General features: G+C 39.5%; 1 protein-coding gene across 1 annotated transcript in view; it reads left to right on the top strand.

Annotated features, from left to right (window-relative positions):
- The window catches only part of LOC124275562, a 36,988-nt gene extending 20,243 nt beyond the window's left edge, over nucleotides 1-16,745 (top strand). Inside the window, exons 3-7 of the mRNA XM_046711141.1 lie at nucleotides 10,396-10,540; nucleotides 11,614-11,721; nucleotides 12,631-12,772; nucleotides 13,311-15,061; nucleotides 15,421-16,745. Coding sequence (XP_046567097.1) covers nucleotides 12,760-12,772; nucleotides 13,311-15,061; nucleotides 15,421-15,489 — 1,833 coding nt within the window. The 5' untranslated portion in view covers nucleotides 10,396-10,540; nucleotides 11,614-11,721; nucleotides 12,631-12,759 and the 3' untranslated portion in view covers nucleotides 15,490-16,745. The remainder of the gene's footprint in view (nucleotides 1-10,395; nucleotides 10,541-11,613; nucleotides 11,722-12,630; nucleotides 12,773-13,310; nucleotides 15,062-15,420) is intronic.
- Nucleotides 16,746-16,813: the final 68 nt, after the last annotated feature.

Here is a 16,813-nt window from a genome sequence, read left to right as displayed (position 1 = left end):
AAACATTGAAACCATACAACATCATTGCCAATGCAATGCATCTTTACCTGAATACAAAATCTCCACGAATGCAGTGCTTTATATGAACTGATCAGAAAGACGATCTATTCCGCCTTTACTGAAGCTTTCACAATCTCCGCCATTGGCATGGAAACCATTAAACTTTACCAATAATTTTGATGAAGACCGTAGCTGAAGAACGAATAATAAAACGTTTTTGCTCCAAGTCCAACGTAGCAACACTCTTTCCTAAACCATTGTTGCAGCTCATTATTGTAGTGAGGATTATATATACTGAGGGAAATAAATAAGGGATCACATGAAAGCACAAGTGGCCTTTATTTTTTTCAAGGTTTCTTCATAAATTGTGCGACACAAAGCTTGTGAAGAAACGTGGGAATAAAATAAAGGAACACTTGTGCTTTCATGTGATCCCTTATTTTATCCCCTCGTATATTTTCTGATATGGGTTTCTAACGGGATAGGTTTGGGGGTTCCTCTTATTCTGTATGAATATGTGCCATTATCTTGCTATAAGCATTATTAACGGGCATCAAGACGAAGGATCGTGTTAGGTAATATATGTAGGTAGCAATATTGTACGCCTTGCTTATTACAGCTCTCAGATACGATAGTTGTTTTGGGATGAGCTAATGAGCTAGAAATACCTTCCAAACTAAAAGTTTGTTTCAGTCGATGTCGTTACATTTTGACGAGACAAAATGAGTCTAATAGCGTGGTTGTTGACAGGCATTACAGAGATAATGCGCATGTCAGGAAGTCATTGTTTGCCAGCAGTTGAAATGCTTATCGATAGGAAATCTAGCCCAAAGGTACGAAGTTCGGAAACATTCGTGGATATAATATTTTCGAGGTTGCGTTTCTAACCTCGAAAACCTCGAAAATTAGATACCTCGAAAATTTCCCGGTATACGGTAGTACAGAACCAACCATAAAGGAAAGGAAAGCTTCCGAAACCATTAAATACATTTTGTTTTGTTTGCTACATCAAGGTTAAGTTAAGTTAGTTTTATGTGATTGTTTCAGTCTGTCAGTTATGACACTCGTAATTACATACTTTAGTTATTGTCAGCCGTTAGGTTAGAATGTTGCCAAATATTTCCATATACAGTCTTAGTAATATGGTACATATAAACATCCAGTGTTCTCGCATAGACTGGTTTACGAAAAAGCAACGAGCAAATGACTTCATAGTCTAAGAAAGATAATCATTTATCATCCAACACTGTGTTCCACGGGAGAAAATATCGCTTGTGTGAGATTGTTGACAGTAGTTTTTGTACAATGTTATGACGTCATGAACTTTATGACGTCACAATGCAATGACACCGATGCACTGCAAGTTTAATGGCAGTACCGTGTTCAGAGAAGTACATTTTTCTTTGAAAACTAATGAAGAATGATTTTTTATGATAAATAGAATCTCCCCCTCGTGTCTACTGATATCAAATATATCAACACTCGTTGATAAAAGTAAACAGTATAATATTTGTAACTTCGTCAACTCGTGGTGATATATTTGATATCAAAAGACACTCGGGTGAGATTCTCTTTATCATTCGCATCAAAATTTTATATGAACATGTATTGATATACATTTGTATATGCTGACAGCTTGAAACAGAATGTAACATAAACAAATGTACGGCTGATTGAACCTTTGAGAGACTTTGGTGTCAACTCGCCTTTGTATGATTGTACCTGACACTTTGCCAGTATGGTAACCATCCTCTGCGCTGTATGTGTCATCTGCACTAGCAGCATTTAGATGTGGTGTAGCCCCCTTCAGAATTGAAACTGGTCGCTATGAAAGTATTCTTTCAGAAAAACGTCGTCATATGAGCGAAATATTCTCAAGCACGACGTTAAACCCAATTTCACCTCACCTCACCTCACCTCTTTCAGAAAATGTTCTTTCAGGAAATGTTTTAAATGTCTTGATGATATTGAAAATGAATCACATGTATTGTTTTACTGCGTGTTATATTACGACATCAGGGTCTTACTTTTAAATGATTGTGATAATTTATGTCCATATTTTTTAGATAAATCTGATTTCGACAAATTATGTTCTATATTCAACAATCCTAATCTTTGTCATGTTTTACCCAAAATCTGCTTTTTACTCCTCAATAAAAGGAAAACACTTTTTATGCTTATAATGTTCTGATAATTTTTAAGTTTTTACAATTATTTTTGTCTCTCATAATTCTCTTTTGAATGGTTCTGTACATTTTACTGTTTTGAGTGTTTGTAAATATCATTTGTATTTACAGAAGTGAGACGTAAATAAAATATTGTCTGTCTGTCTGTGATACAAAACTGTATGCATCCTCTGCTCTCTGTGCTTCTTTATGCTACATAACGTTATAGTGATGTCCCAGAAAGGTAACACATGGACACTGATAGATTAAAATAGGTACATTTGATGGACAGATGTAGGCTTCAGGCCATCCATTAGGACCTTATATATATGCTTGTGTAACCTTAGACATAAATAGGAACAGATAAATTGCTGACTTAGCATACATCTGACTCTCATTCCACCGTTGTGATCTTGTCGGCCTGGAGGTAAATTGTTATTTTAGTTTGATAGTTAAGTGCTTAATGCCTTTAATATTTTAATATCTGTATATTATAATTTTGTAACCTTTTCAATGTAACTTAGTATGTATTTGCACACTGAAACCATAATGCATACACCACACTCAGGCACAGCGATGACTTAACATAACATCACTGCCACAGGCTAATTTGCATATCACGTTTGTAATCAAAAGCGCATATTCATAATAAGAAGAGACTGGACTCACGAAAGCTTTTCGGCGCTCTTTTCATAATGTTTTACATTGTTACATATATATTCTTCCACAACTGCGACAGTAAGGTTTATGACAGTACGTATTTAGATATCAAACTGGCTGCATCGTTTGCTCTCCGTCGGTATCGATGACAGCACGTGCAGCCGTCCAACCTATGTAAACAAAGGATCGCTACGCAAATCGAAATAGTGTTACATGTTTTTGGATATTTTCTCAGTGAAACTAATTCATTCTTTTAAAGATGTTTAGTTAGATGTGTAGACTCGTCAAAAATAAAATAGTAAAAGAAATCTGTACATTATATTGAATGGACGGTGCAAGATGTGACGAATCGTCACATTTTTCTGGCCTGTGGCAGAGGTACTATGCTGGCTTGCCGCATGGAACTCTGGGTAGGAGAGTGTGCATACACGTCCTACACTATTGTTTCTAACTATGACGTCAAAACATGATGACGTCACAAACGTAATCTTACTGTCACCCATGACTACGTTTTACGTCACCTGCTATATTGTCACTAACTATAACATCATACGCATGCTGACGACAGAGCTATTAACTTTATGACGACACTTAGCTTTCATTGTTCACTTGAAGAGCCGTTGAACAGCGAAAGATCTTGTGCAGATATAAAGGAGATTTGGCAAGAAGAGATATATAATTGATACACCTGTCGTCAGCAAATACATAATAACACTTAAAATTGTTGTGACAAATCTTCTCATTGTTTCCCACAAACAGCATTCCTAATGCAAATAATCATGACCGAACTTGACACGGCAGTGTATGCAATAGAGATATGATGATATATAGGCCATAGCAGACAGAGCCTGGTCGCCCCATCTTAATTTGGTTATCTTTTAGCATTCAAGAAATGAATAGGGGGTTGCGTGTGACGCTGTTGTCGATTTCAGTATTTACTTAGTGAGAGTTGTAGCTCAGGTACAGTCCACAGCAAACATAGTGAAGGGATCTACTTCGCAAAGTTTGTCTGACAGTGTGGCGCATTGACTGGATGTAGTTGTAAGCCTGGGGAATTCAATGTTGAATACACGGAAAACAGATGGATGAGCGAGTATGGCTTTACGCCGCTTTTAGCAATATTCCAGCAATACCACGGCGGAGGACACCAAACATGGGCTTCACACATTGTACCCATATGGAGAATCGAACCCGGTTCTTCGGCATCCCGAAACAGATAAAGTTAACGCGTCAACGCCGTTGCGTTGTGAGGTTCGATTTCCTCCGTCCTCACAGGTTTACCAAAGATCGTAAACCGAACCTATGTATTTAATACATATTTGATTATCCCTGATGATGGCTCGAAGAAGTAAAGAAACCTGAAATGAATTATTTTAGCATGTGTATTAACATGTATTAGACATATTGACAATCAAGGATCAGTTATATATTTTAAAGCTTTTACACTTAATTAAGGTTCGAGGTCGCCAAATAACATGCATAAATATATTCCCATGATGTTATGTTATTGAATACCAGATGATTACCGGAATTCCATCCTTTGAACATTGAAGACAGAAAGAGACAAATTGGCCAACATATGCATCACCACAATAACAATTATTATCTCCCTTGTCTTTCTGAAACTTTTGTATAACTCAAACAAATCATCCAATAACTAAATATTTCTGTTATCGCTGGAATTTTACAACTTGGTTTGTGGTCACTTGGCTAGGATGTGACATGCGTATGGAGGCATCAATTCCCTAATTTAACACATACCCTGTTTTCCCTTTTAAAAGGGAATGTGTGTGTGACGTGTGTCCCCGGTAAGGCAGGATACAGGACTTCAGTAGATATTTCTTGTAGTTCTGGACATGGTTTTGTCATTTATCATGAATAATCCGTTACCTGGAACCATGGGTTTGGGTTCCAACAATGTATGTCACATATATACTTCAGTCAGGATACTTAGAAAGTCAGGCATTTGCACCAATGGCTACACCGATACTCGGTGTTGGCGTAGCTGACACGATATATACTCACCTGTTAAACTTATATGACAATATATTCACCTGTGGTTACTGATGCAGACATGTATTAATTCGCTGTAACTGTCGCCGCAAAATATTTCAGTGTTGTAAATGACAGGGTTATACATTCACCTTGGGTAACAATGACCTGTGATACTATGCATTCAGATTAAACAACTATACATTCACCTGTGACGGGGATGACATAACTATACATTCACCTGTGTCAGTACCGACACAACTATACATTCACCTGTGACAGTACCGACACAACTGTACATTCACCTGTGACGGGGATGACAAAACTATACATTCACCTGTGACGGGGATGACATAACTATACATTCACCTGTGACGGGGAATACATAACTATACATTCACCTCTGACGGGGATGACATAACTATACATTCACCTGTGACAGTACCGACACAACTATACATTCACTTGTGAAATGACCGACACAACTGTACATTCACCTGTGAAAGGACCGACACAACTATACATTCACCTGTGACGGGGATGACATAACTATACATTTACCTGTGACAGTACCGATACAACTATACATTCACCTGTGACAGTACCGACACAACTATACATTCACCTGTGAAAGGACCGACACAACTATAAGTTCACCTGTGACGGGGATGACATAACTATACATTAACCTGTGACAGGACCGACACAACTATACATTCACCTGTGACAGGACCGACACAACTATACATTCACCTGTGACAGGACCGACACAACTATACATTCACCTGTGACAGGACCGACACAACTATACATTCACCCGTTACAGGACCGACACAACTATACATTCATCTGTGACAGGACCGATACAACTATACATCCACCTATGACAAGACCGACACAACTATACATTTACCTATGACGGGGATGACACAACTATACATTCACCTGTGACAGGACCGACACAACTATACATTCACCTGTGACAGGACCGACACAACTATACATTCACCTATGACGGGGATGACACAACTATACATTCACCTGTGACAGTACCGACATAACTATACATTCACCTGTGACAGTACCGATACAACTATACATTCACCTTTGACAGTACCGACACAACTATACATTCACCTGTGAAAGGACCGACATAACTATACATTCACCTGTGACAGGACCGACACAACTATACATTCATCTGTGACAGGACCGACACAACTATACATTCACCTGTGACAGGACCGACACAACTATACATTCACCTGTGACAGGACCGACACAACTATACATTCACCTGTGACAGGACCGACACAACTATACATTCGCCTATGACAGGACCGACACAACTATACATCCACCTATGACAGGACCGACACAACTATACATTTACCTATGACGGGGATGACACAACTATACATTCACTTGTGACAGTACCGATACAGCTATACATTCACCTGTGACAGGACCGACACAACTATACATTCACCTATGACGGGGATGACACAACTATACATTCACCTGTGACAGTACCGACATAACTATACATTCACCTGTGACAGTACCGATACAACTATACATTCACCTGTGACGGAAATGATACAACTATACATTCACCTGTGACGGAAATGATACAACTATACATTCACCTGTGACGGAAATGAAACAACTATACATTCACCCGTGACAGAAATGATACAACTATACATTCACCTGTGACGGAAATGATACAACTATACATTCACCTGTGACGGAAATGATACAACTACACATTCACCTGTGACAATGCTGACAGAACTATAAATTCATTTGTGACAGAGCCGACACAACTAACATGGCACATTACAGTCGTCTCAGATGTAATGGACAAATATTCCCACAATGGGAGAACCAGAAATCCACAAGGCACTCATTGAGCAGCACATATCGATCTGTATCCAGAGAGTACAAGTGCTGATGTTTACTTCGTTGGGAATTATGTACGTACCTAGAAACCATCGATGTTTGCAGTGGCCTGATATGTAGACAATGGCAGTCGCTGATCTATCCAGGGACCCAGTTCCACAGGTCGATCATAGCGTGTTTTCTTCTGCATACTAGTCTTTGTCAGGGCTAATTTCAGTCGATCCAATTTTGGCTCAAACAGACCGATTAATTGTACTTTATGAACCTAATGACGTTACAAATAAACGTTATCAAAGGTGCAAAGTTAATACAATTCAGCTGATATTTGTTTTGCAGCAAACTGAGGGAGACTGTTTAGTTTAGCAGTGTAACAGTACAAGGAGTAAGACACTCATTTGAAAGGTTGATAACGCATACAGTGAGTGCTGAGGGACTGAAGTTTAACCCTGCTTTGATATTTCTGGCTGTCACGCTGTCAGCTTCCTTTTGGTTACAATGTCTAGGACGCTTGCAAATTAGGTTTAAGTCATGGGACTTCGTGTGAAAAATGGCATTTGTTCCAAGAAACATATATAAATTTTGAATTTATTAAACATATGCTACGATGTAAAACATTTACTAACATTTGCAAACCCATCACACCTTATTCTTTTAACACATTATTTGACTGTGTTCTCTTCAGCACAAAAACACCAGTATTTATGTAAATCTTATTTTACGTGATTTCATGGGGCGTTATGTTATCAACTGTAGATGAGCAAGTCTTTGACCTGAACGTCATTTTCTTAGACGTAGGTGAAGGCAGCATTGCATACCTCACAATTTGTGTGACCACCGGATCCATACAAATACATTTCATGGCTACTATGCTCTGTACGCCTAATGAAATGTTTCGTTAGAAAGTCTGGGACATTTTTCACAAGTTCTGACGGGTTTTTTATCATATATTTACATTTATTAGTGATAGAATTGGCACATGGATGTTTGGCGTTTTTGTGGTCACGTGGTGAAAACGCAACTTCCACTGAACGTGAGAGGATAGCCTAAAGTGAAACGGATCCCTTTACAACTTTGAAAAACCGATTAGCATAGGTGACGGAAATGTTGGTAGATCAAAGTAGAACCTATTGGCAGGTTGACAGAAATGTTGGTAGATCAAAGTAGAATCCATTGGCAGGTTGACAGAAATGTTGGTTGATCAAAGTAGAATCCACTGGCAGGTTGACAGAAATGTTGGTTGATCAAAGTAGAATCCATTCGCACGAGGAATGGATCCGTAGAAAAAAAAAGGTGAAACGTACCCTCAGGGTTAACAGATGTGTTAACAATTGACGTAAAACCCATTTGTAACAGATCTGTTAACGCCTCAAAGCTAAACATATTGGCACGGAAAACATTCATCACAGATTAGTTCATCAGCACATGTACAAATCCAGTGAGAGATGAATCACAGATAAGTTCATCAGCACATGTACACATCCAGGGAGAGATGAATCACAGATTAGTTCATCAGCACATGTACACATCCAGGGAGAGATGAAACACAGATTAGTTCGTCAGCACATGTACAAATCCAGTGAGAGATGAAACACAGATTAGTTCATCAGCACATGTACACATTAAAGGAGAGATGAAACACAGATTAGTTCATCAGCACATGTACACATTAAGGGAGAGATGAAACACAGATTAGTTCATCAGCACATGTACAGGGAGAGATGAAACACAGATTAGTTCATCAGCACATGTACAAATCCAGAGAGAGATGAAACACAGATTAGTTCATCAGCACATGTACATCCAGGGAGAGATGAAACACAGATTAGTTCATCAGCACATGTACACATCCAGAGAGATGAAACACAGATTAGTTCATCAGCACATGTACAAATCCAGAGAGAGATGAAACACAGATTAGTTCATCAGCACATGTACACATCCAGGGAGAGATGAAACACAGATTAGTTCATCAGCACATGTACACATCCAGGGAGAGATGAAACACAGATTAGTTCATCAGCACATGTACACATCCAGGGAGAGATGAAACACAGATTAGTTCATCAGCACATGTACAAGGAGAGATGAAACACAGATTAGTTCATCAGCACATGTACAAATCCAGAGAGAGATGAAACACAGATTAGTTCATCAGCACATGTACACATCCGGGGAGAGATGAAACACAGATTAGTTCATCAGCACATGTACACATCCAGGGAGAGATGAAACACAGATTAGTTCATCAGCACATGTACATCACAGGGAGAGATGAAACACAGATTAGTTCATCAGCACATGTACACATCCAGGGAGAGATGAAACACAGATTAGTTCATCAGCACATGTATGAAACACAGATTAGTTCACATGTACACATCCAGAGAGAGATGAAACACAGATTAGTTCATCAGCACATGTACACATCCAGGGAGAGATGAAACACAGATTAGTTCATCAGCACATGTACACATCCAGGGAGAGATGAAACACAGATTAGTTCATCAGCACATGTACAGAGAGAGATGAAACACAGATTAGTTCATCAGCACATGTACACATCCAGGGAGAGATGAAACACAGATTAGTTCATCAGCACATGTACAGGGAGAGATGAAACACAGATTAGTTCATCAGCACATGTACAGAGAGAGATGAAACACAGATTAGTTCATCAGCACATGTACAGAGAGATGAAACACAGATTAGTTCATCAGCACATGTACAAATACAGAGAGAGATGAAACACAGATTAGTTCATCAGCACATGTACAAATCCAGAGAGAGATGAAACACAGATTAGTTCATCAGCACATGTACAGGGAGAGATGAAACACAGATTTATCAATTCAGCGAGTTTATTTCAACCCTAAACAATTAGCTCCTTCCGTCTTTGATGACAGCTTACCCCAAAATAGACGTTCTAGGCATCCTCTGCTTCTCAAGAAGTGTGGGAAAACTGCCCGAAAGATAATATACATTTTTCAGTCACATAGAAAAATTGGATTAAAAAGTCATACACTCTTTATTGTGATATACAATGCTAGGAAGCCAACTGAGCATGTGACCCGATCGCAGCCAGGATTTCCCTCTTCTTATTATTTATTTTCTTTGGCAAAGTTGTCACATGGTTTATGCAAGAAAAGACCATTCATGCGTTAAAACCTCACCAATATTGACCACAAATAATATCTGATTAATTTGTACAAGACAAACCCATCCTTGTGACATTTGTGAACGACATTTTAAACGTTTGTGGTTTCATTGTCAGTCTTGTTTTGACAGACATTTGACAATAATTTCGAACACAATCAACATTTACGGGTCAAGGATTCTATTAGCTTGATCATGTTGAGTATTTCCGGCATGATCAATACCCTGTCTGTGTAAGCCCATTACCATTCCGCCATTAGTGCTGGATCTATACTCAATTACTCATGAATATGTATGTAAATCGACCTTGAAAAAGAACACTGTGTTGCTATGTCGACAGGAACGTATATCAAAACTACATTCGCAACACCCCGCTATGATAATTTGTGCTATTTTGTTAATTGGGATAAAACATGACGATGAAATATTCCTGTTTTGGCTTATCATGTCTATAATATTGATTACATGTGAGAACCGTAGCTCATATTGTATGTCTATGTTATGTTTCTCTTGTGCGCAGAGCTTTTACATACGCTGTACGAAAGAAGGGGAACCGGTCTTTTCCAGTAAATGTCATGGCAACTGTGACGTCACGAAACAAGCTCGGATTCGATGTCAATCCTGTCGATACCAAAAGTGTCTAAAAGCTGGAATGACAAGAAGAGGTTAGTTTACTTATATGTATTCCCTAACTTAGTAATCACAGAATGTCAGAATCTGTTCAGTTTCGAGCGAAAAACCGATGGTGACCTATGACCATGATAATATTGATATTCAATTCAAAATTCAGTATTAGTTCAGTATTGTACAGACTGAACAGCTAATCATTTTCTAGTTTTTGTGCATTCTACGCCAGCTGAATAATGTGACGGCGACCTGTAAATAATAAATTCTGTACCAGACAACCCATTGGTTGATAGCAGGCTATACAGGGGTGTATTCGGACCCTCACAGAGTACATGGCATCCCTGGGGGTCCCTGCTTTGATCTGATCCCCCCTAACCTATGCTTTTCGTGAGTGGTGACTGCATGGATCACATGATCCCCCAAGGCGACTTTGAGTAGCCTGGGTGGTTTATAATGTTATCGATCTCTGGAATATCTGGTCATTTTAATTTGTGATAGGTCACCGTTACAAAACCAAACATATAACCCAAAATATTGTCAATAAACATCAAATGCTGGTGATGTCTTAAACAAATTTGCCATTTTTGCACCGGACAGTCGTATCTCCTTTACTTAATTGTAAAAGATATCAAACTTGTTATGGGCCTATACTAATTCCATTTAAAGTTATGCAAATTACTATGATCGATTTATATACGGCAAACTGTGTCTTCACAACAATCTCAAAACACGTGTACCATCAATATATTCCTTAATTAAATATTATACGCCTATTCTATGGGTCCATTTCACAAGGGGCGGTGGGGTAGCCTAGTGGTTAAAGCGTTGGTTCGTCACGCCGAAGACCCGGGTTCGAATCCCCACATGGGTACAATGTGTGAAGCCCATTTCTGGTGTCCCCCGCCGTGATGTTGCTGGAATATTGCTAAAAGCGGCGTAAAACCAAACTCAGTCAGGCAGTCCATTTCACGAAGTCATCTCAGTATAACGATAATCGTAAGTCTATGATGTTGTGTGGGAATTACGACTGTCTTAAGACTGAGATCGGTTCTATGAAGGGGTGTCAGACATTAGCGTTCAAATGGTACCTAATATTGATTTTCATTCCCAGAAAAACCGGAGAGAATCGAACCTGAAGAGGGTCAGTATTTGTGTCTTGGTGTGTGGAGATCTGGCCAATGGCATACATTTTGGAGTTTACACATGCGAGGGTTGTAAGGTGTGTATTGTATAAATATATGTTCTGAATGAAACATTACTTAGTTACACTATAACACTGGCGTTTTATCAATCTGTAATACCCAGGTTTTAATTAAGATCTTCTTTATATGTATAAGTTTAAGCAAAAAATGTATTTATTCCGTCTTTATTTAGTCTTTGACTAAAACACAAAAAGGGTTTGATCATGATTTTTTTGTCCGCGTTTAATGAGATGGTATGTGTGATGTCATCCCATTGGTGGCATCCTCACCTTGTCAACGTACCTCCTTGGTCATGTGGGCAAGGTGCCCGAACTCTGATGAAAATGTCCTTGTTTGAATCTCATCACGCCACTGGTAAATTGCATGGCCGCTGCAACTGCACGAAGGGATAATAATAATAATAATAATAATAATAATAATAATAATAATAATAATAATAGTGGGTGTTTATAACTGCACCTGTATCCGTGCATTCAATGCTCGCTCAAAGCGCTACAAAAGGGGTAGGTCTATGTACAATGTAGACAGGAGATCACAAACAGTTGTAGTTAAATAGGAAGAAAAGATCTAAGAGAAGGCTATGGAGAAGTAAATGGGGATGTGGATAAAGTGCTATTGTTTACTTGTGTCCAGTCATTTCTGTCAATATGTATCTACTGTATAAAGCTGACGTTTCGCACCAATAACCTTACCTACAGAATATCTCTGATATTAGTTTATGCCAGTTAGTTTATGTTAGTTTATTTCAATCCAACTGCGTGAACTCCACAGCTGTCTGGCTCCATGTTTAATGCGCTTGAGCTTGTTAGTATATCATGCATATTTCTATTGTGCGCACTACAGTGTATGGTGTTCACTGTGCTGGTATATTAAAATGAACCCAATCCATGAAACCGATATAGATCTGATATGACATGATATTTCAGAAATTCTTTCGACGCGGTCTTGTGGAGAATAGAACCTATCAATGCAAGGGTGACAACTCATGTGTCATAAATCCTCGAAGCCGAAACACATGCAGGTCATGCCGGTACCGGAAGTGCCTCAGCGTTGGAATGTCACGTGACGGTAAGCAGAATTACCTTGGTGGTGGAACCACCTTGATCACTGTGGGTTATAACTCAACATATCTTGTCCGGAAGGAATCTGTCAATTGTCATCAATCACGTCAGAGATTAACTATCCGTTGTGTCTCAACTTGCCTCCCTGCCAAACACTGTAAAGACTCGGGATGTTTACGAACAACACGAGGAGAACCAATCCTTCTCGAAATTAGCAAAGCGTTTGAGGTTCTATACGATAGAGCATATGACAAAAGACAATATCAGAGTGGTCAAGGAGGGCTAAAACTATAGTATGTCAACGGATTCCGATTCGGAGTCTGATGTGGAGTGTACTTGTAAATGTATTCAAGTCACAGAACTATGTTTATGTCAAGGGCCGCCACAACAGCCTGGTAATGTTTCCAAAGACACATTTAACTCCGCCATACCATCCTCTGCGGCAGGCGTATGGAACACACAGGTGTTTGATTCTATCTCACCTTATCTCTTATGAGGCTACTACCATAAACCTTAGTTTATAATTCCTTTCATTTGTATTACAGCTATTAAGATGGGTAGACCTAAAAAGAAGGACCTGGACTGCTGCAGAGTAGAAGGAACAAGTCCCCCTATTGGATACCCAACAAGTATAGGCGAAACTGAGGAGATCCTATTTTTACACTCAAATGAAAGTGCTTCTAGTGACGAGATTGAGATGCTGGAGATAAAGGTCCGACCAAATCCTCCTGCTTCAGCATCTCCTCCCAACTACACTTTGCCCACAAACGAAGATTCGGCTGTTGATGAACCAGGAACCCGTCCGAAACCCACTCCCACAGGGATGAATGGTTCTGATGTCTTGAGGACAAAATACACACTGCAACAGATGATCACAAGCTTGCCAAGGGACAAGCTGTCACTTAAATCCTTAAGCTCCCTCTACATTCCACCTCAGACATCTTCAACTATTACAAGTACATCTGAATACAGTACATATGAAGATGGGGAAGAAGATTATAAACATCCGTTTCAAACCGAGCCGGACGATGCACAGGGTGACTACAAATTGGAAGGAGCCTCCGCTTTCCCAGCGGAATCTAAATGTCCCGGTCAGGGCAGTCCATCGACAACTTCTACTGGTTATGAAGCTTCAGTGACAGACCCGTCAGCACTTTACTCCATGTCCAGTGATGAAATCGATTCAATGTTAAAACTTTTGGAAGACTTCGAGAGGCCATCCACCCCGCTCAGCTTTCGTCGCAAAAGCAACAGCAGCATGGAAGATAACGGGGGTAAACGACGAAAACCGGAAGTTGGTCACAACTATGATGTTTATAGTGGAAGCTTTACACACGCTATGTTTGAGAAGTTTCGTAAGACCACAAGCAATTCTCCGTCATCTTGGCAGCAAGGAAAACAATATCATTCCACGGGGAATCAGCGTGTTTTTGAACAGGATTTTGAGGGTAATAATAGCACCGTCACATCGCCAATGACATCTTCTTGTGGTCAGGAGATAAGGAATTATTTACCGTCCCAGACTACAGAAGATGAAACATACTCTGTGACTCAGCCTCCATCAAACGAATATTCCACAGGTAGTGCAACAGTGGACAATTCAGCAGACGTCCCCTCGATTCCAAGGTCCCAACAGCACCCCACAAACACTCGCGCACTTTCTCTTTATGGTCAAGATTGCAGCTGCAAGTGTTGGAACAAACACAAGACTAGAAACAAAGGGACATCCAAGGACAGTGGCACCTCAAATCATAGAAAGGTTCCTTTGAAAGGCGACGTAACTTCTGCCTCGCTGCCAAACGCTGTAAAGACTCGGGATGTTTACGAACAACACGAGGAGAACCAGTCCTTCTCGGAAATTAGCAAAGCGTTTGAGGTTCTTTACGATAGAGCATATGACAATAAGACAATATCAGAGTGGTCAAGGAGGGCTAAAAACTATAGTATGTCAACTGATTCCGATTCGGAGTCTGATGTGGAGTGTACTTGTAAATGTATTCAAGTCACAGGACTATGTTTGTGTCAAGGGCCACCACAACAGCCTGGTAATGTTTCCAAAGACACATATAAGTCTGCAGTACCATCCTCTGTGGCAGGTGTATGGAACACACAGGTGTTTGATTCTATCTCACCTTATCTCTTAATGAAATACTGGAAGCAAATCCCCGAATTCATGGACCCAGCAGCCATAACTGATGTACAACAAAAGATAATGCAAAACCTGCTAGATTCCTATTTGAACTACATCAATAATGCAGACATGAAAGCCACAAACCAAATGCATTCGTCATCAGAGGTATGACCTAACGGGAGTTTTTATAGAGTCTACGTCGCCTATTCAAATTGTTGATGGGGCAACTATAAGGCCCTTCTTTGGAACTGTTTGATTGTGATTCAAAATTAACTTAAACAGAGTATTAACGATTATACATACATTGACAATATCGATATCAGAAATCAGTTGTTGTTTTTATCTAAGCAAAGGATTAAGAGGATTAAGCTCGAAAAATGGGAAAAGACCTTTTCATTACTAATTGCGGCCTGATCGTATGAGGGATATAAATATTTGTAATGGCCTCACCAAAATATAATTTTCAAATGACAATGTTTGGAATATGTTTCTCCACTCTCTAACTTAACGTTCTCCTTGTTTAGATCAGTGTGTTACTTGGAGATTCGAGACAGCCAGCAAACATGTCGGACGACCGGATGTCCCGTGCTTAGCCCTTAGAAAGCAAGAATGCCATCCAGATGGGGTTGCCGACGGAGACGTCGGACCATGCAGCCAACCGGGGATTCAGGAGGGCGTGGCTTAAAACAAAATTTAAGTTTCGTCCCTTCCAGCGTCTGCTGCAATTTGCATTCTGCCTGGACACTTGCTTCAACATTAATACAAGACCAACCGAAGCGATTGTCCATAAGTTCAATTCTGTTGGAAAGTTCAGTGCTAACCTTCCGAAGTGATCCCGTGTTTAGTACTTACCTTTCTAAGTGACTCGCCACAACATCAGTGCTTACTATCCGACGTGACTGACCACAATTATAGTGCTTACCATCCGAAGTGATGATTTCATTTCCTGACAAGGGATAATTCACAAGTTAAGTGCTAACCATGAGCAGTGAGTGTCCATAAGGACAGTTCTCACTTACCTTGGACAACTGCTCACGCATTACGCCCCCTAACATCTGATACAATTGCCCACAAGTCATCCTTTGCGATTACGTACAAATTCATCATCCGAAGTGATTTTCCACATGTACAGTTTCTGACAGTCCGAAATGATTTCTCATAAAATCAACACCTATTCATCCAAAATGACTGTTCGTACATGCCTGATTTTTCTAAACAAATGACAAACGATTTTTCTACGAATGGAAAATGAATTATCTTCTTAGAATTATACCGAACACGTAATTATTTTCATCACACAATTTCCCCGTACTTCACCATGCATCCGAATCAAAAAGGATAACCTGAAATGGTTACTGCCTCTAGGCAAACTTTACATCCTGCAGGATGCAACACCAGTTGCACTAGTTTAGCATATTCCTTTTGTATTGTTTTAAAACGTTATGCCTTATCATGACAGCAAACGCGTGCTAGTCAACCATCCTGAAAAAGTAACTACATTGTTTCCTGGCATACCCTTTTTTTACTCGGACGTTTTTTAAGCTGAACATGATATGTGACATCAAGTTTTACAAACTTGTTCAACAGTGGTTTAATGAATTGTGATATAGACTTCTTGCGCCTCGTCGCTAACATCTGCCTTATAGTGAAAGCAATTCAGGATGCACTCGAAAGATTGTATTTTAGTGGTTGTTGTAATGGGTGTCGAAATTTGAAAATGTATATTTTTAAAATAGCATGTCCGTATATCTGTTTCAACTGGCTCACTGACAACCGTGCTGGACAATGACTGTGTTACAAGATCATGTACGTTGTTGTTTGTTTGAAGTGAATTAAATGACTCACATTGCATGTCCTGTTGTGTCTTTTATTGAATACACAAAAAAGAAACTTGCTACATATTATTGGACTGAGGTA

The sequence above is a fragment of the Haliotis rubra genome, unplaced genomic scaffold, assembly GCF_003918875.1.
Source record: "Haliotis rubra isolate DU_JTF1 unplaced genomic scaffold, ASM391887v1 Scf20, whole genome shotgun sequence".
NCBI classification, from domain to species: Eukaryota; Metazoa; Mollusca; class Gastropoda; order Lepetellida; family Haliotidae; genus Haliotis; species Haliotis rubra.
The sequence above is the reverse complement of the archived record's forward strand: the minus strand, read 5'-3'. Positions and strand labels throughout refer to the sequence as shown.